General features: G+C 43.2%; 1 protein-coding gene across 1 annotated transcript in view; it reads left to right on the forward strand.

Annotated features, from left to right (window-relative positions):
• The first annotated feature begins 2,195 nt into the window (after nt 1-2,195).
• Nucleotides 2,196-24,014, forward strand: part of CADPS2 (calcium dependent secretion activator 2) — a 337,802-nt gene continuing 315,983 nt past the window's right edge. The window contains exon 1 of the mRNA XM_068400325.1: nt 2,196-2,519. Coding sequence (XP_068256426.1) covers nt 2,196-2,519 — 324 coding nt within the window. The remainder of the gene's footprint in view (nt 2,520-24,014) is intronic.

Consider the following 24,014-nt stretch of genomic DNA (forward strand, 5'->3'; position numbering starts at 1 on the left):
ACTTGCCCTTGTTATATTTCATTAAATTTCTCCCCGCCCAACTCTCCAGCCTGTCCAGGTCACTCTGAATGGCTGCGCAGCCTTCCGGCGCATCAGCCACTCCTCCCAGTTTTGTGTCATCAGCGAACTTGCTGACAGTGCACTCTATTCCCTCATCCAAGTCATTAATGAATATATTGAATAGTACTGGTCCCAGTACTGACCCTTGAGGGACTCCGCTAGACACAGGCCTCCAACTGGACTCTGTCCCATTGACCACCACTCTCTGGCTTCTTTCCTTCAGCCAGTTCACAATCCACCTCACTACCCGATCATCCAGACCACACTTCCTCAGTTTAGCTGCGAGGATGCTGTAGGAGACCGTGTCAAACGCTTTACTGAAATCGAGATAGACCACATCCACAGCTTTACCATCATCTATCCACCGGGTTACATCCTCATAAAAGGCTATCAAGTTGGTTAAGCATGACTTCCCCTTGGTGAAGCCATGCTGAGTGCCCCTAATGATCCCCCTATCCTTGATGTGCCTAGAGACAGCACCAAGAACAAGTTGTTCCATCATCTTTCCGGGGATGGAGGTGAGGCTGACCGGTCTATAGTTCCCCGGGTCCTCCTTCTTGCCCTTTTTGAAGACTGGAGTGACATTCGCTTTCCTCCAGTCCTCAGGCACCTCTCCCGTTGCCCACGACTTAGCAAAGATGATGGAGAGTGGCCTAGCAATGACTTCCGCCAGCTCCCTCAGCACCCGCAGGTGCATCCCATCAGGGCCCATGGATTTATGGACGTCCAGATTGCTTAATTGGTCCCTGACCCAGCCCTCATCTACCAAGACAGATTCCTCCTCTATCCTGACTTCTTCTGGGGCCTCAGGGGTCCGGGGCTCCTCAGGACAGCCTCCAGCAGTATAGACAGAGGCAAAGAAGGCATTCAGTAACTCCGCCTTCTTTTTATCCTCTGTCTCCAGGGCCCCCACCTCATTCATCAGTGGGCCTACATTGCCTCTAGTGTTGGCTTTACCTGCAATGTATTTGAAGAAGCCCTTTCTGTTGTCCTTGACCTCTCTTGCAAGGTTTAATTCCAAGGAGGCCTTAGCTTTCCTAGTTGCCTCCCTACATCCTCTGACAACAGACTTATATTCCTCCCACGTCCTCCCTGCTACCGGCATCACCATCCATGGGTGTGTAGGGAGCAAGAGGACTTGTTGATCCACATGAAATCTGATGTGCCTTCCCTCCCCAGGGTTACCTTTCCACAGTGCCCTAACCACATTCCAGAAATTTAGCTTTCACATGGTGAAGCCTTTTTTGATTTCATTTTAGAGAGTGATGGTGGTAGGCTTTCTCACGTTTCTCACAGCCCTAACTGTGAAGATAACTGTTGTGAATATGAACCTCGCTGGATCTGCAGCTAGCCTGGCACAACGACTTCAGAGAGATGTCAACTACCTATTTGTGGCGGCGGGCTCCCAACAGAGGTATCCTGCGAGATCATCAGCTCACTCCGCATCTCAGAAGGGCACGGTTTCGGCGGCTTCTTTTTCTGGGGGCATTTGAAATGCCTCTCGTTTTCACCCACGCTCCATGGCAGAGGATGCCAGCGAGCTCGGGGACGGCAGCGAGCCGTGCCGTGCCGTGCCGTGCCGTGCCGTGCCGTGCCGAGCCGAGGGGAGGACCCAGCCCACCGCTCTCCCCTCCCAGCACGGCGTCCCCCCGTGTGGTTAAGCCGGCCGGCGAGCGGCGGGCGCGTTTCCCACGCCGGCCCCGCTGCCCGGGACGCGGGGCAGGGCGCAGCCGGGCTAGCCGCCGCCAGGACCGGCGGGCTCCGAGCGGCGGCCAGGGGCTTTCCAGGTCAGCAGCTGCCCTCGTCGCCGCGAGCCGAGTCGTGCCGCGTCGTGCCGGGGCAGGTGCGGCGCAGCCCCGTCCGGACCAGCCACCTCCGGGCCGCTGCCCCCGCCGGGGCGGGCGGAGCTGTCAGCTCGGCCCCGCCTCCGCCGGGAGCCGCTCGGAGCAATTCCCACGGCAACCCAGGCTCGACCCCCTTCCCAAACCCCGCCTCCCCTCCCCGCCCCTCCGCTCCTGCCCGGCGGCCGCGGCCGGTCGGAAACAGTCTGTGTGTAAACTCGACGTGTCCGGGAAGGTGCGCGCCGCTCCCCGCCTTGCTCCGCGCCCGGCCGCGGGGCGCGCCCGCCGAGCGCGATGCTGGACCCGTCCTCCAGCGAGGAGGAGTCCGATGAGGTGCTGGAAGAGGAGCGGCGGGACGTGCTGGTGGCGGCGGGCGGCGGCTCTCCGCGCTCCCTGCCGCCGCCGCCCCGGGACCCGCGGGGCAGGGAGGCCGGCGCGGCGCGGGCGGCCAGCCCCAGCCCCTCGGTGCTGAGCGAGGGCCGGGAGGAGCAGGAGCGCCTGCAGCGAGAGGAGCGGGAGAAGCGGCTCCGGCTGCAGCTCTACGTGTTCATCGCGAGGTGCATCGCGCACCCCTTCAATGCCAAGCAGCCCACGGACATGGCCCGCCGGCAGCAGAAGGTGAGCCCCCGCCTCCCCTTCCCCCGCCGCCTGCGCTCGCCCCCGCCGGGCTATCCCGTGCCCGCCAGCCGGCAAGTGCCGCCGCTGCCGCGCTCCGGCCCGCAACAGGTAGCGCCGGGCGCCGGCCGGGGCACGGCAGGGGGAGCCGCCGGCGGCACCGCCGGCGGCACTGCCGGCGCAGGAGGTGGTGGAGCAGGGTGCTGCAAAGGTAGGCTCCAGCGCGGCTTCTCCAAAACAGCACGTATGCCTAGAAATCCGCCCGTCAGCGGGGGTAAAGTCTGTTAAGTTTTTAGAGCTGCGCTTAAAGTGGCCGTGCGAAGGCGATAGGAGCGCAGGGCACGGGCCGTAGGGCCGGCTGGCAGGGGAAGAGATGTTGCTGCTTCTCGGCGTTGTGTGATGGATGGAGTTAAAGCTCCCAGAGGTGCCTCCTGCAAATCGTGTTCTGACCATCTGTGCCCAACTCGAGGAAATTCAGCCATAATTCAGAGGTGAACGAGAAAACTCTTTTGTTTCATTAATTATTAAGTGCGGTCGCTCTGTACAGAGAAACAATTAACATGTGTGTTTGTGATGAGAATGGCCTAGTGAAGGTTGACCAAAATTATTCTCTGCATCTTGTACATCAGAGACAAGCCCTTGAGAACTGGCAGGGATGTGGTGGGTATTTATGCTGTAACGGTGCTTATTCTCTGTTACTTTTGAGCTATTGTATACGTAGAATACTTGAAGTCTTGAGACAAAGTGCTGCATTTCCAGATAACCACTTAAAAGCTCAGTTCTTGAAATGTTTGGTCTAAAAAAATTTGTATATTTTTTTTTTGCTTTTAGTTATGTAAAACAAGCAAACAAAGCCAAATCAAAACAGAAAAGAAACAAACAAAAAAACCCCCTCCACTTCACTTTCCAGAGGGAAAGGATTCAGTTCCACTTGGCTTTTTATGATCTTGGTACTTCTGTATCTCTAAGGGTTTGTAAAATCCAATACTAAATGTTTTGGGGTGTCTGAATTATGCCTGCTATAGGTAATTTGTGCTTAGTGAGTTCTCTGACAAGTTAACGTGACGGTAATAATGAGATTATTTCTGGAAGAACATTTTGTTTTTATGAAGTGTTAGGTATTTAAACTGTGAAGCCTGTATAAAGACATCTTGTAAGCAGAAAGTCAAAGAAAACCTGGCAAAATGAGAATTTTCACCATCCCACCGAGGATTCTCCACCCCAAAACAGAGTCATCATAGAAATGATATTCTGAAGGGACATCTGGAGGTCATCAAAGTGTGACCTCCAGTTGGACAAAGCCAAAGCTGACCTGATGTAGTCTTACTATTAGTCTAGACTCAAGCAAAAGGCTCGAAAGCGTCCAGAGATGAGATCCCGCAACCCATCCGTGTGACCTGCTCCAGTGCTGCATTGCCATCTTCTTGATGGAATTTTCCTAATCAGCTTCCAAGTTACAACTTGTGGCTACCAACTGCAGAAGATACTGAACATTTAGAAGTCCTCACTGATCTCAGTCATGAAGTATAGGAACTGCATTTTAAAAATAACTACAGTGTTCATTATTTTTATTAATAAGATGTATGAGAAGAGATTACTGATGTGCAGCAAATAGAGATAAAACAGTTGTGGATTTAACATATGAGCAATGAACAGATTGATTGACAGAATTGACTTGATACCTCAAATTAAATGTTATATATTCTTGCTAATTGCTGGTTTTAAGTGAACTCTGACTTTTGGTTTAACTACTATATGTAGAAAGAGATTTTTTGTCATATTTAAGAATTCAGCTGCAGAACAAGGATGATTTGTCTTTCGCTGGTCAGGAGCTAGTGTTTTTAAATAAGACATAACATAAAAAGGTAATTCTTTCTAGGAGTTTCACTTCTCTCGAGAAGTAATGAAATGCGTATAAACATCCTCTTATTCGACAATTTGATGTACTGCCCAATGAATTACTGAATATAGGGTAGCAGAACTGGTCATGAGTTTCGAGAGTTCTGAAAACCTGCAGTGATAGTTCAGGATCGCTGAGCCCTGTACGAAGGAGCCCTCTTTTGTGCTCTAATTTTTGCAGTCTGTGCTGCGTGGTGGCCCGGTGTCAGCCTTATGAATGAGAGTGCAACCACCTGTTTTACAGTGTCCTGTAGTAAGATACTTTTGGATGTGTGATACCTGGACTCATATTCCATAGGGTGAAAGTCTGTCTTATTTCCTGAATGATTTTTCTGGCTGCCACGATATGATGCAGATGTGGACTGCCTCTTAATCTCTTTTTTGCTTCACATCTGACTTCTGTTGCATGACTGGCTGTCCATTGCGACCTAGCCTGAGATTCTCTACCTGTGTTATTTAACTGGAGCCATTAACTACCGCACGCCCTGTCCATCGTCAGTGGATAAGTGATCCAAGGTATCGTTCAAACCAGAACCTACGATGCTCTGTGGTTCCAGCTCCCAGCCAGGTCTGCCTGTGTCTGGTTGTGCACTCTTCGTAATGCTTTTGCACCAGCAGTCTTTCTGATAACATAGGAACTGTGTCCACCCTGCTAGAGAGCAGAAGTAATTTGTTCTTTCTGCCCATTCTTTTGGCATATTGCTGAGTAAATATTGTAGAATGCAGTTTGCTTCTTTTTTAATGTGGAACATATTATCCAGTAAGGGAATGAGATGGAATTCACATATCAAATATCCTCAATTGCATTGTAATATCAGTAAGAAAATGGTTTACAATATGGCTGGTTTCTTATGTTCTTGCTTCAGTATCAGATTAAAATGTACTATATGGTATCTTGAAACCATCATACTTAATGGACTGAGTTATACTAATTAGCATAAAGAATTTTAAATGCAGGCAGTGTTTCACTCCTCTGTTGTCCTTTCTCATCCTTCTTTCTTCTCACTAAGTAAAATTAGCTCAGCTCTATTGTGATAGATAAGATTAATTAAAAAAAAAAATCAAACTTTAAGAAAAAAAAGAATATCATAATTCACCAGAGTCCATCAGCTCTGCTGACTTGTTTTTAATGCCAAGTTCAATGTAATTTAGCCCAGACTTTTCTGAAACACATACTTTTATAATCTGGCTGCATTTCTTTTTTTTAATCTGTAGGATACATGGTAGAAATACTCTTTTTTAACTGTTCATAGTTGGTGACCTACTATTACATCCTGTCTTACTTTGGTTACTGGGAGATTTGTAGTGGAGAAGGAAGAATAAGCTAATATTAGAGATGGGGAACTGAAGCATGGCTTGATTTTTCAAGGTGGGGTAGCAGATCCTGACGAAAATGGAGTTAGTTCTATAGAGCAGAACTGATACGTACTTAGTAACATATTTTCAATAGATATTTATGGACATTTGGTCATGTATTTTCCAAACTTTTAGAGAGATATTAATGCATCAATGCGGTACATGTCATGCTTTTATCAAGCAAGGTTTGTCTGTCCCAGGTTTAAAGAGACTTCATCACTTTTTTGTAGTTTTCACTTTTTTTAAACGAGTCTTCTGGAACCTATTTCAGCATCTTTCTTTTTCTGCCTCTCCGTTCCTCTTCCTTTCTAGTCCAGCAAAAGAGAAGAATAGTTAGCTAATCCCATTCCTCTTCTTCTTCTCTCCCACCCCAGCCAAACAATCTCAAACCAGCAGATTGAATTTGCCTTCAGAATGGGATTTAGGTGGTAAAAAGAAGTGCATTCCCAGTGTCACTGTCTTCCATCAAGAGAAAGTAGTGTACGTGAACATACGCAGAGTCAGTGATTAGGTGATGACCCTGGTAACTGTGGTTTGTACTAATCAGGTGTACACTTGTATGTACCTACTCAGTTTTACTCAGGGAATGTGTGCCAAAGGCGGGTTCTGTATCTGGGAGATGAATCAGAGTTACATTTCCTGGGGAAGGAAGGAACAGTGAAGTGCTACAATTAACTAACAAAAAGGTGTTCCAGTGTTTTTCTTCCTCAACGTTTTGAAATTTACTTTGGTAATCAAGTGGTCACACAGTAGAAACCCAAGACTGTGAGAGAAGTAACACTCCTATGCTAAACAAGATTTCCTAATGCATGAAAAGCTTAGTACATCAAAGCTGATAATTCAAGTCTTGCTTTCATAGGTGATAAGCAGCAGAAGTAATTGAGCTGGCTGTTTAGAAATCATAACTAAATGAGTTTACTTCCTGAATACATGCCGACCTGTTTTCGTTCCATTTCTTCTCTTCTCTCCACCTGCTCAATCATGAGTACATCAAAACCACTGACTTCTAGTTAATACTCAAAAGTAGGAGTGGTACTATTCAGTAATTTATTTTCATCTGAACTGCATGAGTTTGTTCTTTCCTGTTTCTTGGATTCCACCTCTAAAAGAGAGGTTTGTAATGATACGTGTAACTTTATCAGGAAGACGGTTACACGCATGGACTTCGTTCTCTAGATCACAGTTTTATTCTCAATGTCTTTATTTCTCCTCCCCCAAGTCCCACTTTTCCTTCCTTTTGAGCTGGTGATGTGTGTCTACTTATTGATTGGCTGAGCATGTTTTGGGAAAGAAAAATTGTCTCTTGGCTTCTGAGCCTCCTTCATAAGATGCTTTTTTCCCCACTGCTAAGGTAGCAAGGAGAGTACACCCAAAGCCATTCTTGCCAGAAACTCTAGACACCTTTCAGAGGAAACTATAAAACTTGGCCATCTGGTCAAAATTCTGCTAAAGAGCTTTCTAGGAAGACGTCTTCCATTCCTACCTTCAACATTTCCTTTACAAATTTCTAATTATTTGTGCAGTGTTTCAGAAAGTCATTTTAAATCAAGTTTATTTGCATCTTTGTTTTTCCCCATCACAAACAGGTTGATAACACCTTGTCATGGTGCTCTAAGCCGCGTGTGTTTTTTTGCAGTCAAGTTAGAGTATTTTGGTAAATCCTGTCAAAACCCATTAAGATGCTGACCTACAGAGCTCTGTACATATTGAGACAAGATTACTGACAAACATATCTTTTTACTGCAGTTGGAACTTGCTCTTCGGGGAAGAAGTTGTTCTTGCCTGCAGTAGGAAAGTTGCCCACAATGGGCAATTGAGTCAACCATAGCTGAAGAAATACTGAAGGGTGATGAGAGAACCAGAGCCTTCTAGTTACCAATGTCACTTCAGAAATGACAATCCATCAGAGTTTTGTTTTAATCTCAAACTGTTCTGCTGCCCTGCCAGCTCAGCATTGATCAGTAGGGCTTGGCCAAAAGCTAGGCAATGAGCTGGGAAAATGAGGCTTTGGCAAACAGCTGTGTAATGAAGTGGACACGTAGGGACAGTCTGCAAACTGGTTTGCTATACTGAAAAAGTCATCAGTCTCTTCTTTTGCTTGCTTGTTTTGTTTTCCCTGCCTATTTTATCCATACTTGCCTTTGAAATTTGATTTTTTTTAATTATTGTTATTTGAGGGGACAATTTTAATTATTTTTTTTCTGAATGAGTGACCTCAGATTGTTTGCTTCTTTCAGTCACCCACACAGTTTGACAAGTGTGTTAACTCTGTTGGCAAATACTCCATTTAAAGTGCTTGAGGAAGACTCCTTATTAAGTTTTTTTCTACAGGGGAGATGACAGGAAGGGAGTTTGAAGAATCAGTCGACAGTCGCCATCTCTGCTGGAACAGTACGAGGGAATTAGCTGGCTGGACTGCCTTGCATTTCTCACCCTTTGCAGGCAGTTGTTATTCTCACATTATATTTTGTGTATCTGAACTTTTAGTAACTGGTGACAGAGAAGCAGAAATACCGAATCGACTCGTCTTGTCCTTATAACTTTCTCTTATATCATCTGAGAAACGTTCTCATTGCTGCCATGGAAGAACAAAGCTGGTGAAAATATTCATTTCCCCTCTGAACCATACTCATTTCCCTGTACCTGGAGAGGGGCAGTGTATCAAAATATTCATTACCATGTACTCTCTTTAACTGTAGAATATTGCCAGAGCAGAAAATACCTGTTGGTTGCTAGTTGACTATTCACTGAATGATGTATTTCTATAAAAGCACATTTACCATTTCCCCCCTTCTTCCCCCATGCACACCTGTTGTCACCAGTTCATGTTTGGGGACACTACTAACCAGTCACCTTTCCATTTGCACGCTGCTTATTGGACTTGGGTTTTCTCTTTCTGGCTTTGTACTGTTTCTTTTTAATATTGGTAAATATCATCCTGATGTTGCTTTTGGTATATATTGTTTTGCTTTTTTAATATACCTCTATATTTGTGTTCTACTTTCCTGTTATCTTTGTTTCTTTTTTGTGTGTAGATGTCTCCTACTTTGCTAGCTTAACACATCCGTCTCTCCTGTTGCTTCCCTTTTATTCGTATTCTTGCTAGAACTGGAAAGCTAATAGCTCAGGGGCAAAACTTGCTTCCCATTTATGAACCCAAGATGTGCCCATGGGGGAAGATGGAATGATGCGTCGTCTTTTAGGAAGGTGCTTGGCTCTCCTCTGCTGATTGAGGGATGTGTGTTGGGGTGCTAGTCTTTGTGCCTTGGCTCTGGTCTTACATTTAGTTGTACTGAGCCCCAGTTAGTATATTACTCTGTCTGAACTGGGTGCTAGACTCTCAGGTTTTTAAACTTTTTAATCTTTAAGTCTCTTTCTTCTAGTTTTTTTGGAACAGTGGCTGCAAAGATACCACCTATATTTCTTTCCAACTTACTTCTCTTGCTGCCTGCTGATGGCTGTGGCATGTGCAGGTCTGGTACTCAAACTTCTCCTTGTTTTTTAGCTGTTGCCATTCAGGAGGGGAGGGAGAGGAACAGCATCTGCTGAACTCCTGTTACCTTTGCCTAGTGCCTATCTCCAGTGCCCAGTTCTGCCTAGAAGTACTGGCACTGAATGGAAAGCAGCCCAGTTCTTGTGCATTGCAGCTGATTCCCACAGGTTTCAGAATAGCAGCTGTGAAAAGGCAGTTTTCAGTTTGTTGCTGTGTGGGGGAAACTCTGAGCAGCAGGAGAGGCAGAGTGTTTGCATGTGGGTACCAGGCTGCATCAGCTTAGGTTTGCGTTTTGGAGGTTATTTTCACAGCTGTAAGCACTGAAGTTTTTTCATTTTTTTGTTTAAAATTCTCTAGAAGTTGATGATACTTGCCCAAAAGAATTTATTTCTGGTTCTTATTTATTTTGCAGCAAGGAGATAAAGCATGTGCTTCTCTTCAAGCGTGATTACTTGTATGCATAAGTTTAAGAATGTTCTTGAGTGTTTTTCCTGTCAGGAAGAGAAAAAGCATTCATTAACAGCATAGTGAAGAATGAACAGAGCTATAGCAAGTCCTTCTTTAACTACGTGACCTGGTGAAGAAAAATCAGAAGAAGAGAAGGTGATTGTACAAGTATTTTTCTCGAGCTCTGTTTCCATTTTTCTCTCATGCATTAATTATTCATTTATGTTCAAATGTCTTGGCTGTGCGTTTTGGAAATAGAGGCCGGCAGCTTCTCTTTAATGAAAGTGCTGAAGGGATACTCTGAGTGATAGTATAGACAAAGAAAAAAATAATCCTTAGGACAGTACTTTGAGTAGACTTCTTTGGGCCACAGACAAGGACAAAGCCCAGATAGTGTATAAATGAGATCTCCAAAGAGATGATGTACATTTACAAAGATTAGGGGAGACATGGAAATCAGTGATGGGAGAGTTTCCTGGGCTGAGTTGAAGGTATTGAGAAAGTATGTCGAACTGAATTAATTTTGGAGTAGAGGAACTATTCAGCAAGGACAATGACAAAGTTAAGAGGAATGAATTTTTAGCAGAGAAATCCACTGGTCATGAGAGTTATGCTTTGCAACAGAAATGAAGGAGGAATATCTTGAGGATAAGGGTTTGCAAGAAAGATATTGGGCTAGGAAAAAGAGATAAGGATTAAGCTGGAAAAAAGTGAGAAGTCTCAACCTCCATGTCAGTGTAATACCGAATAGCAAGGGCAAAGAGTTGGTGAGAAACTCGGTGCTCAGAAGTTAGAGCCCGTGGAAATCAGAGTGGTAGGATACAGAGCATTGGGGAAAACAGTATTTTCATGGTCCCAGATATTTTTCTGCAGAAGGTTGCAGTTGTTTTATGTGTTTAGGTTTTTCTTATGGTGAATTCATGAGTTTTCTTTTAAAAAGACAAAAAAAAATCCACCTCCAGGCAGTCTGTGCTGAATATTTATTTTGCTGGCTTTTGCTCATGTCACGGTTTAAAGCTGGGCCAGCTATTAAACCTGCGGCAGATGCTCTCTGTTATCCCCCCCCCCTCCCCCCAGAGGGAAAGGGAAAGGGAAAAGGGAGAGAGACTTCTGGGTTGGAAAGTTAAAACAGTTTTAATAAACTATAATAATGAAAAAGAGTATAATAACAATAATAGAAATAATCAAATATATACAAATATATATACAAAACCAAGATTGAGCTCCCCTGAAGTCAGCCACGTCACCACCGGCACTGCAGGGCAGGCTCCGGGAAGGCCCAGGCTGGGCCTAGCGATGGTCGAGAGCTGGATTCAGGGATGCACGGATCGGGATCGGGGGCAGCAGGAAAACAGACGGAGTCCTCCTTGGACACCGGCCATAGCAGAAAGAGAGCGAGACCCTCGTGATCCCCCCCCTTTATACTGAGAATGACGTGTATGGGATGGAATACCTTCGTTGGTCAATTTTGGGTCACCTGCCCTGTCCGCTCCCCCCTGCAGCTGCGACCCCCCTTCGGCTCTTCACTCGTAAGCAGTGAGGAATTCAGCAGTGACCTTGGTTTCTCTCAAGAACAAGTACAGCAAGAGCCTTTCTGCACAACATCCCTACCGGTGCCTCAGTGATAACTACAAACTTCGAGCGTTATCAGTCCTGGAAGCAGACACTGTCTACGAAAACAAGCAGTTAGTTTCAGAAAGTGCAGTTACTTAGAGGAGACTTAGCTGAAAGTAAAAATCACTGAAAGGAAAATCGGCCTGGTTTAGGCCAAACCAGGACAGCTCAGAAGTGTCCCCGGTTTGTGCCTATTGCTCATACATTCCCTAATTTATTCTAAATCATGTATTCTGAGGTGTAGCAAGGTACTGGCAGCCATTTTTCATTCAAAAGTGTTGTACAAATGTTTTGCCATTCCAACTGTTTAATACATCAAATATGTATTAGTGTTAAAATATTAATATTGACCAGGTTTTATTATTTTTTATCTTGATCTCCTTATGGATGGAGCATAAGCAAAGAAAAGAAATAAAAATAAACAAGAAGTGTTTGTTTGGTTTAGAACTGATATTAAATCATCTTAGCAATCGGTTCCCCTCTGACTCTCTCTTCCTTCCTACAGTGTCACTAAAAGGCAGCGGATTTTTCAGTCTCCTACCAGTGGGGACTGAAGAACAACAAATAGCGGTGTTATTTGGAGATAGAAGTTAACAAACTCCGTTAGAAATTTTTGTTTCTTGTAATCTTCAACTTGCAGACTTGGAGTATTTGTATGAATGGACAATTAGATTCAGCTTGTTGTGACTTAACACCAAATGGAATATCATTCTCGTAACCACATATATGCTACAAACAGAATCACAGAATCAACCAGGTTGGAAGAGACCTCTGGGATCATCGAGTCCAACCATTGCCCTGACACCACCCTGTCAACAAGACCATGGCACTAAGTGCCATGTCCAGTCTTTTCTTAAACACATCCAGAGATGGTGACTCCACCACCTCCCTGGGCAGCCCATTCCAATGTCTAATAACCCTTTCTGTAAAGAAATTCTTCCTAATGTCCAACCTGAACCTCCCCTGGCGAAGCTTGAGGCTGTGTCCTCTTGTCCTATCGCTAGTTGCCTGGGAGAAGAGGCCAGCTCCCACTTCACTACAACCTCCCTTCAGGTAGTTGTAGACTGCAATAAGGTCACCTCGGAGCCTCCTCTTCTCCAGGCTAAACAACCCCAGCTCCCTCAGCCGTTCCTCGTAAGTCAGACCCTCCAGACCCTTCACCAGCTTGGTCACCCTCCTCTGGACTCGCTCCAACACCTCAACATCTTTCTTGAAGTGCGGGGCCCAGAAAATGGAGGTTCTGAGCGTGCTAGTATGTGGTTATGAAGTAATTGGAAGCATTTTAGCTTAAATATTCTGTGATACAGATTCTACCGATCTTGTTTATATGGTTTGGGGTTCTTTTTAGCATGCTTTGGCTCCCAAATGAAATTACTTTAAAAATACTTGAGATTTTTAAGGCCAACTTTTAAAGTTGTCTTTCTCTGCTATCCAAGTTTTTAGGCACCCTTACTTAATGCGTCCAGGCCTTTTTCTGTGATAATAAATGTTAGAAAATGACTAGCTATGTTTTGTGTATATAAGCCTTCTGTTTTACCACTTGGAACATAAAAAAATAAACAACTTTCAAAGGTAATCTGAGAATTATGAGATCTGGCAGCCTGTGGATATATAGATGTATTTTGCTCATGTGTTGCTGAAAAGGAAATAAATTAGAATGTCACTCTTAACCATGTAATCGATAGGTGATCTTCTTGATCTGCAGATCAGTCACCCACTAGTATCAGAATATGTGAGTTTTTGTGCGCGGCTCTCACTTGGACACCCTGTCTGTAGGATCGTCAGTACCTTACGGGACTGCTGTTACAGCAAGATGAAGGTTCGTTTGTCCCGTCTTTGCCCCCACTTCCCACAGGCTGGGGAATGTTTTAAGACCTCTTTACTTTCTAAATTGCAAGGAAGGACAGCGGTGCACTGTGAACAGGGCTGGGTATTATCGGGGGTCTTTGCTTGTCTCTTGCTCAAAGTTGCATTGGCGCAACAGGATTACAACATTCTTTCTGCTATTTTAATACAACTTGTTGTCTGTAGATGAAAAACATCACATAAGAATGAGAAGTATTATTTATTTAAAATGGCAACAAAATTATTCAGATTGTCATTAAACCACTGTTGTATGTGTTCTGAATATTTAAACTCAAATAGATTATTAACACATTAATTTGCTAACTACAGTTATTAGTCAGAACTCAGTCTGGAATGGGCTTCAAGAGGTCACAGACATGTGATAAAATCAATAAACTGGCTGAAGCCTCCATACATGACCCTCTTGCTGTCTTACAAGCCGTATCTCTTACAAGTGCACTTAATTATGCAGGGCAGCACACAAGGGAAGGAGACTGTACAGGCTGGCAGAGTTCTTCCCATATTATAAAAATCTGTTTCTAAACCTGACTGCTGTATTTTGCTAATCCATGCCCGATGGTGTTGGGCTGATGTGCAATGGTCCTGGCTACTGTCCAGTAGCTGCGGAAGTATGATCTGCTGAGATAACTGAGACACTTTTTAAAGGCAAGACCATCCCCAAAGGTAACACACTTAATCAGTGACAACATCAGCATCTGCATCACCAATTTAGCTCAGCTCAGGAGCGTGCTTTAAAGTCACCCTCCTTGTCCCACTTGCAGGGGTCTGGTTTGGACTGCATGAACACGACTGTGTGTGGGCAAAGGTGAACCAGAAGTTGCATTCTGGGATAAGTCTGTGCAACCAGACTCAAGTAAAGCTTCCTGAAACGCTTTTACTTTACGGTGGGTGTTAGGTCCTCAGCATGACCTGCTTCACTGTACAGATGCACTTTTCTGGTGTCACACTACTTGCCAGTGTAGACGTGACTTCGGAGAGAGTCAGAGAGATTTTAAATGCAGCAACTAACACAGAGTCAAGAAAGAGAGATGGCACCTAAATGAGAGAAATAGCACAACAGGGCAGTCTCCTTTCTGAGCCAGTAAAGCAGGACAGAATATGCAACGCAATGATAAAAACAGCTGAAGTAACAAAGTAATAGAGTCTTGCTATTCTGAAGTTAATTAGGGGCAACAAACTGCCCCTAATTACTATAAGTGTGGGATCCTCAGCAAAGCTGCCTGGAATTCTAATTAAAAGAAGTGATTATAAGAAATAGAATGCATAATTAATGACTGAGAAATCATTTTTCGAGAGTATCTTCAGACAGCAAATAAAGTGCCCTTGGAAAATCTTGTGACACCCTGAGCCATCCGCTGAAACTAATCCTGCAGATAAACCTGAACTGATTTGCAAGAGGTCGCTGTACTTACACTTTCTAGTGCAGAGGTAGGGATTAATGGGGGCAGAACGACAGGTAGAATAGGAATAGTATTTCCATTTTAATGTCAAATGCTTTCTTCATTTTTTTTATGTATGACTTCAATAGAACCTGCTTATGAAATATGCTGACATACTGTATTTTGTTTTAATAGTTGCCTTTGCAATAGTCTGCTGGTCATACAGTTGAATGGGGTCTTTAACGCTAGGAGAGGGCCTTTGGGTAGTATCCTTTCTGTGTTGATTAGTAGCATCTGTACGTGTGGCAACTGTTTGCTGTCACGTGTACAGGCCACGAAATGGACTGTGATTTCTCTTTTCTACGTTCTTGAAAAAATAGCGATCTGAAAATTACATCTGACAGAACAAAAAATTGAAAGTTTAAAGATTTATCTTCCCTGCGAAAAAAAAGTCTAACCCAATTAATGGGTTTTTTTAAATCCTAAGAAGTTCTTTAAAGGGGCTAATCAGGGGTTAAGTTTTATGCAGGCACCTGTTTGGGTGTTCCTGCCTAACTGGGCACTCCTTAATTTATGAGCTCGAAATGCTTTAAATAGCCTTGATCCTCAGTTACTTTGACATATTTATAGAAACTTAGATTAGGAATAACAAAGCTATAAACGCTTGGAAGCATCAAACCCTGAGTGTAATTTCCTATGCTGCTTCTAAGCAGGTTGAGGTGGGAGGCTGGAGGTGCCCCAAAGTGCTGGGGTGAGCATGGAGGCAGCCAAGAGGGACATGGGTCTCTTTAAGTAATTAGGCTGTGAGATGAACCCACTGCTGTGTGATGTCCCTCCAGACAGACATTACATTTCATTCTCACTGATCGATCTGCAATCATTGTAGTGAGCCCTGCTTTATGTGGGATTCGTGTTCATGGAGGGAGCAGACCCAGAACTGAAATATCCATATCCTCCATAGTGTCTTTTACTTGTTCTGGGCTTCAATAAATTGATTAGTATCTCTTTGGTCCCATAAGGTTGTGTGCTGTAATAAATTGATTAGTATCTATCTCTTCAGTCCCATAGGGTTGTGTTGTAACTCTGAGTGTATTAATATACTGGAAAAGGGGAAACAATCGACTCTTGCATGCCTTAAGTGAGACCACGACCACACTGTGCGACCGAGTCAGCGGGGTCCTGCTGCTGGTGGTGCATCCCCGCTTCCCTCCACGCTGTGATTCTGCCAAATTCCCTATGGGACGTGCAGAATACTCACATGTATGGTTATGTGTAAAAGGAGGGAGAGTGGGTGTGTATGCATGAGAGAGGCAGGGAAAAAAGCTATACATACTGATGTGAGGGGAGTAGAATGAGTGCTCCATAGCATGTTATGATCGAATCTGTTTTAAACACTGACACACTGAGCGTAAAATGCTGAATACAAGTCATTTAATGCTACTGCTTTTCCAGAAACGTCTTTTTCTGCTTGTTGTTGTAAAAATTGTAAATTGCCATTTACTTTCTTTAGAAACAAACACCACCCACCCTTCACACCCCCCCCCCCCCCAAACCAACCCAACAAACCCAACACCCCAAACCCTACAGATTTATATTTCTGCATTGGCTCAGTTTGGTAGCTACTTCATGTAAAATGGAACTCCTAAACCTTGTGATAAGGAAGCAAAGATGTTCCCATGGCTTCTGTTAGCAGAAGAGGTTTTATTTTTCATTAATGTTGAACTTTCAGAATTGATCTGATTCCGGAGGGCTAGCTCAGAGTGTGACCTGTTGAATACAGTACACTGAATTTCTACTTTTCTCTTTTTGCTCTTTAAGTCTTACAGGTATAAGACTTAAATATCTGATTTGTTTTTGTATTTGAGGATGGATTTATACCTTGGCTGCAGAAACTTGCTCTGGATTGAAACACAGCATATGTGTTCTCAGTGTGAAGGATAATTTATTTTCCTAATGTGATTTAATTTGTATTTTTTCCCTACAGTGGAAAAAATAATTAGTTCCAACAGGAAAACAGCTATCCTGATTGTGTGGTTAAATAAAAAAAAAAAAAGGCAAAAAAAATTACTCCCCCCTGCACTGCACAACTGTGCAGATAGCTCTTACCTTTTTCTCACTCTGACTTTAGTGAGGCTACAGAGCAACTGGCACAGCTGTGATAAGCCACTCCTTGGGTAAAAAAAGAAGTTGGCCCATTTTATTTTTAGTAGTGATGTAGTTAGAGTGGAACAGCTTCTTTGTATCAGTGACCAGAATCACACTGCCTCGGTGCTCATGAGACAAATAGGATAATGCATACTGATTGTAGTAGCTGGAGTGATGTGTAGACTCGGAGTCTGAGTAAAGAGATGTGAGATGTTGGAGCTCTGAGCAATACAGATGGTCAGCGATGCAAATCCGTTTTGATCTGTAATGCTGGAGAGCCTGGAAAATGGACAGAATTGCATAATAACATCAGAAGAAGATAGGTAGCCTCTAACCTTTTCCTTCAGAAAGGGTGAAGGATTTGGAGGGAGAAACTAGATTGTTTTGTCAATGGAGTGAACCCATCCTTGGACAGTATGTGCATTTGTGTGTTTAAGGCAGGTTCAGGGAATATTTATTCACTACAGGCATTCATAAGAGTAAGTAAAAAAAATAGAACTTAGGGTACTATCAAAACTGTAAAACTGTATCAAAATGCTTGTAAGTTGCTTGATAATTGTAAGCCTAATAATTTTAAGCGCAATAAAACATTGAAATAATTTGATTTTTTTTCTATATCAAGTAAATGAATTTGTGCAATCAGTGCAGAAGAGTGAGAAAGACCAGAATAGACTAAACTAATACAGTTTTAAAGAGGGGATGGCATTTAATGCAGGCGATCTTTATTTTTTAAGAGGAGCCATAAACTTGAGGATGCTTTGCGATATGCTGAGTTAGGGACACCATTTCTGATGCAGTAGCTTCTAAGCAGTTCCATGTGTGTGTTTGCTAATTCTGTGCATACAACTTAGCGAAACAAAATAAGGGCTTTTTCTGAAAGGTGGCACAAATAGAATATCTGTAGGTTTCCCCTCAATAGTTCTCGTGATAAAACAGGTATTTTATCCACCTGCCAGTTCATAAGATTCTTTCTGAATCACAAAACAGTTACCAGGGAATAGCACTCGGCTCTGCTACTGTATTTATGCCTTTAGTGATGCTTGTTTAATTAAACGCTTCGCTTTTGACAGAACGTGTAGTAAGCTGGGCTGACAAAGCTGCTGTGCCTCAGGTACGCCTAGTAAACACCCTGACATGTATCATGGCTGAATGAAATTATTGCTTTGCTGTGGGATGGAAAGCTTATCTTGCAAAATTATTGCAAAGCTGATTAGTGTCTTCAACACACAAGCAAGTTACTGTGTATCGTAGTTTTACATCAAATGGGAAGGGACCTCCTGGGTTGAGGCAGTCGCATGTCCAGAAAAGAGACCTGATGTCTCTTTTGTAAGTAGGTAAAACTTCAGTTAGTAGGTGTCCCCGCTGTTTTTCGTTACTCACATAGTTGTGGGACTTCTGTTTCCTGACTGAATGCATTTGCAGTTTGTTTTATACCCCCTTGCTGTTCTGTCAGCTCTGCCCTTCAGTTAAAATAACAGCTTTTCCTTCCTGAAGGATTTAATAGAGGATGGTGTCTCGTTCTGCTATACGAAACAATCCAAGCTCTGAGCCATCCCTCAGGCAGGAGTCTCTCTCCTTCTCTGATTATCCTAATGGCCTTCCTGTGTATGTTTTGCAGCTGGAATTAACGCACCCTCCTCATGTCGCCTTTCACGTTAGCTTAGTGCCTGGGGTGCGCTGAGGCAGCGCGTCTGAGCCTCCATCTCAGAGCAGCCAAGGAGGACGAAAATCTCGCAGAAGTTCTTGTGAGCCCTGGCCTGAAGTGGGGGATGCTGAATTTCATCCCATTTCTGTTACCGCAGCTCCAATGCTGGCTGTTTTCCAGTGCAGTTTTCTTACCCGGTCTATGTGCTAGTGCATCCCAGCCTCGAATTTCAATATTGGTCTTCAAAATCAGAAGATTACAATGTCATGTTCCTATTCTCTCTGTCATAACAGGTATGGAAATATTGCATTTGTGTTTAATTTGCAGGTACAGCCTTTCATAACTTTGCAGCTACCTTTCCAGAGATCTGCTATTTCTCCTTTAACACTTAACCACTACGTTTTTACAGATTTCATCCCCCCCCCCCCCCCGCCCCCGCCTTTGTGGCAGTATCTCAGCTGCTTAACTGTTGTCTAGATAAGATCTACAGCATTCTTTTAGCCAGAATAAAAGCAAATGGATTACTTGATTTTATCATCTTTTAAATAATTCTGGCAAATCTGTGACTTTGTATGACTAATCCTTCCCATTCTGGGTCAGAGTTTGCGCCGTTACCCTGATTCTAACCTTAGGTTCATATACTTCTTCTGAGGAGTCCATGGTCCTCTGAATATAGAGACCTGCTGCCCTGCTTTGGGAAAGAGGTTTCTTTGAGTGATGCTGGACAACTTTCAGGCTCTTCTTCTAAAGAACTTCCACACCACCTCATTCAGGTCTCTCAACTCTTCAGTCTAGATGATTGAACTGACTAACTCCTCTTAATTCCTTGATGTAGAGAATAAATTATCACTTCTCAGTTTCCAGGCTGAAAAGATCTTTCTGACAAAATGCAAACTGCTGAGACCGGATTCGTGTTCAATAACCATATCAACAAGCTCTCAAAAATAATTAAGTGCTGCAGTGATAAAGAACAAAGACTGTTCAGTGGCACAATTCATATGCATTCAGTTGCAGCATTGCTGTGTGCCTGCCTTTTAATTCGTTTTCAGCCTAGCTGCTATCAAAACTCCTGAGTTCCAGGTTGTCCAATAAGCTTCTGACAAGGCTGTTTCTGGCATTCTGCCCTGGCCACGTTTGGCACGCTGTAGAGCAGAGTTTAACAAACATCTGTTGGGTTGAGATTTTTGTTGACCACAGGAGGTTAAATGGTCAGGATGTGCTGATTTCTCTACAGAAAGTCACTAGACTGGTGAATTTTAATATACTTTTGCATGTGGCTTGAATGCTCACAGCAGACAACATACATCATGGTGCAATTATGCCGCAGCACTGGGAGTTAATTCTCCCCTCTAAAATATTATGCAGCGTACTTGAGCCAGTGTTTTTGTTTTCAGACCCACTGACGTGTATATACATTGGTTTTCTGTGCAACAGAAGACATAGGTTCATGCTTCCTTCCTACCTTCCTTTGACACCACAACTCTGTGGTCTAATAGAGCACAACAATGTGTGACTTCTGGGTCTACCTCATCTTTTATCCTGCCTGTAGTGCTATAATTCAGGCATCTCCCAGCACTGGAAAGTTTCAAGCAGCCTTGGCCTGTCTGCCTTTCTCCTGCTCAGCACTTCTAAGTAATTATAATTTTTGGAAAAGCTGGTACAAAGAACATACTGTGAATTATTCTGAAGGTCAGTCATTATTTCTGTGCTTCTTGGGAACAGTGCTTGCACTTGTGCTAGGGACCGACTGAATCACTTGGGAACTCTGTTCTTGTTCCTGTGAGGTTTACTTGCACAAAGTTAAGCAAATCTCATTCACCACAACTCCCTTCCACTTCTCACATGCCTCAACTATACTGGATTTTACAGAACAGCCTGTGTGTCTTTTCTTTTGGTTCAGGATTGTGTTTGTCTGATCCTTTGCACCAGAGGGAAGAGCTTTAGAAAGTGGAAAGGAGGCATCCTGTCCAATTAACTCGGTAGCCTGGGTAAAAGAGTGCAGATCTGGGAGCTGGGGGAAGGAATAAGCTCAATCTTTCCCTCTGAATGATCTGATTTCTCTGTTCTTCGGTCCTTCATTGTTATGCCCTCTGCAGAAAACATGTAAGTAATACAAATATTGAAAGTTGATTTTTATCTGAAGTTTAGAAAGGAAATTGTGTCTCCAGAATAGCAGACTCACCCCTGCCCCCACAATTCACTATGCAATTGCTATACAGGTGTGTCAGCTCTTCCTCTGGCATGTTCCTAGTCACTGTGCCATTTTTTTTTCTGTGACAGTGGGAGAGTTGGAGATGAGGAATCCTATTCTATTGCTTTTGGTTAGATACATAAATTGCCAGCACAGTGTGTACTGAAATCTTCTTAAGCAGCTTTTGCAGGATAAAAGGTAAGAATTTACTTGTGACTTAAACAAGAAAGGCCAGTGCTGAACATCGAAAGATCCATGGCTCAACCCCTCCTGGTGATCTGAGAGGAAAGGGTACTTAATAATTGTATGTGACAAGGTTAGTCCGATTTCTTTTTTCCAAAACTGAATTGTTACTGTTAGAAAAATTCCCTTTAAAGCAAGTGGATATTATAAAAAACAACAAACAACCCAACCTCTAGACTATGCAGTGTTTTGTGGAGGAAAAAAATGCAGGTTTTCCACTCCTACTAGTTTGAGTAAGCCATTGGTGCCACTTTAGACACTGATGGGTTGACTGGGTACCTCACTCGAGTTAACTTTAAACTTGAGGTTTAAAAAGACATCTGGAGACACTGTGTTTTCTTCCTACAGCTTACCGTTCCATTCATAAACAGAAAGCTACGGTTCAGCTGTCTCCTAAACTTGTTGTAAAACCATCTGCAAAGATCTTAGTGATGAGTTTATCTCAAGGTAAGGTAGGGTTTCTTCTTCTGTGTGAACTTAAATGAAAGACCTGAGGACAGAAAATAAACCCTGAACATAAACTGTGGCCAATCAGTGGGTTCTCATTGGACTAAAACGGGTCCTAAGGTCTTTGGAGGAGAAAGCTGTGGCTTCCCCCTATGTTTAAACATGGTGGAAGGAAAGACACTGTCACTCACTCACACACCCAAGAGGAAGAGCGGTTGGTTACTTTTTCTTGGCCATAGACTGGAGACAAACAGGACATGTTCACTGGACAGTGAAGCACATTAACCTGCCAATTTGGGATTTTGTCCTTGCTGCCTGTGCCTTTGTGTTCCTGCTTCATTGTGGTGCCGAGGTGACATGCCAGTCTCTTTCCCTGGGCTCCGTGGTAGTGCTCCCCATCACCTGGAGGGACTCCTCTATAAATGCAGACTTGTAGTGGTCCGTGTTTGAAAGTGCCTTTAGTCTCCCTTGGGTCTGGATTTTAGAGCTTTCGTTCTACTCTGGTAATTCCCCTGTTGGCCCGTTTTTGTTAAGCTTGTCTTTGAGCACGGTTGTTGTCAGCAGGGAAGGCTGGGAGGCTTTCAGCCGACTTCCTTTCATTGTTTCTTTCAAACATCTGATGTTATCTCATCTGCCTTCATGTTATTAAGTATGTGTGCTGTCCTGGAATCACTTAACCTCTTCCCATTCGCGTGCCTGCAATGCCCTGATCAGATCCTGGCCTTTAAGGAACACGAGCAAGCAAACTTTTTTCATTTCAGTGGGATTTTGGACAAGTAGATGCTCCATGAATATATTGTGAAGTTGTAACTAAGTATTTATGGAGAGTAATAGCTTTAAGACTATTTTCTTCTTTTCTTTTTTTTTCCTTTTTTTTTCTTTTTGTGTTTAAGAGGGGAACAAAAAATGGTCACACTGCTAAGCTCTAATTACAGTAGCTTCAGAGAGACCTGCTTGATTTGCCTTTTGAGCTCTGCACTGTGTCAGGTAGGTTTTGATCAAATGTGTTCCTGCCAGCATTCAGTCGTTAGCATTCAGTGTAAGTTAGTCACCAGTGAGTTATGGTCTGTGATATGGTCCAGGTCCCATTGCTCTAGTTCTTTTTCTCTTTATTGATTTCCATTCTCGTTTTCATTATTGCCCTGGTCTCTCACTGCATGCTTCCTAGTGCTTTTATTTTGTAGCTTTTCAGAATGAATATCCATGAGTCATGATTTGACATAAAATGCTAAGAATGACATTATGCAACACTTTGAAATAAACATTTCTGAGATTGTTCCTTAAGGTTTTTAAGTGGTAGACTTTGAGAAAAATCATACCACTGAAATGATAAGGCAGTAGGTCAAAAACAAAAAAAGGGCTGGTAAACTTTAGCATTTTAATTTAAATACCTCATTCTTGAATAGGTTTTCCAGCGTCAGGCAGAGAGAGAAAATTTTCCTGGCCATTTCCTTTAAGCAGAAATCAAGTAATTAAATCGTAGCTGGTGCAGAATTAAAAATATAATTGTACACTTTTTCCTAATCTATACAGATCTGAAAAATGGCTAAATAGCATTGTGTCCTCCTTCCCCCTGGATTCCTGTCTTTATCAGTGTGTAAACATCAAATGTCAGCTCCTCCTAGTTGTCTGCAGGAACACAACATGGTACGGCTACAGAGCCAGCCATGCTATTAAAATAGGTAAGTAAGAGCATGGACTATTATGATACTCAAAACATGCTAGTTTTTCACTGTCTCTAGTCAGCTCTTGGGCCTACATTTCTGGGTTTGTTTCTAGACTGGGAAATTTCCCCACTCCCCTTTATTTCACTGGTTTGCTTCTCCCTGGAAGTGGTATTTTGAAGACCTGCTGATGCAAGTGGGGAGCGCTTATGGTAAAAATGTGTGTGTCCCTTGTCTTCCTTTTCTTTACAACAGCTGTCTTGAAACTCAATGAGATTACGGGATGCAGCTGCAGCTGCCAATGTTTCATGATATGCTTTGCAGCAGTGCAACTCCCAGCCTCACTCCTGATTTTTAATGAAATAATTGAAATAATGTAATCTGAATATTATAATTTTGATAATTAGTTTCCAGGAGGGAATTCTTCTCAGCTGTGCTTGTTGTCATTGAGGAACAGCAAATCTGGCAGCAAGTAACTTGCTGGAGTTGCTGACTGAAACTTTGGGTAACTTGTCTTTAAAACAAAAAATCCCAAACTAAACACAGCCGGAGGAAAAAACTTTCTCTTATCACTCTTATCTTATGGTATTTTCACTTATTCATTAATATTTTTGCAGCGGGATTGGTATGTCGGACACTCTCCAAGCTTTGTTCCTTTGGTTGATGTGTTTTGAAGACTTTTTACCTGTGCAGTTTGTTCTCAGCAATGCACCTTGGTGTGAAACATGTTATTATTTGGGCAGAAGCACTTTGCTCACTCTGCAGTGGGTGCTGGGAGGATCTTTCCTGCCTGCTGCTCTGAGCAAGGCTGTAGGACAAGAATTTGAGAGAGAGAAATTTAAGACTGAAGGAATTTATCTTTTTTCTAAACTTCTTCCTACCTTCCAAAAACCTTTAAGATTCAGGACTACACTACCCTCAGTTTGAATTACCATCAAAACATATTTTAAAGCTCTTGAACTTTATGGCTCAAGGTCTAATCTTATCTGTTTATTACAGGATGAAATTTTAATTTAAGGCAAATTGCCTCCAGTCTATCATGAGGATCTCACATCTTCCTCTAGAGAATTTGGTGCTAGCCTTTGTCACATGCAGAGTACTGGGATAAA

This window comes from Nyctibius grandis, chromosome 5 (genome assembly GCF_013368605.1).
Source record: "Nyctibius grandis isolate bNycGra1 chromosome 5, bNycGra1.pri, whole genome shotgun sequence".
In the NCBI taxonomy this organism is placed as follows: domain Eukaryota; kingdom Metazoa; phylum Chordata; class Aves; order Nyctibiiformes; family Nyctibiidae; genus Nyctibius; species Nyctibius grandis.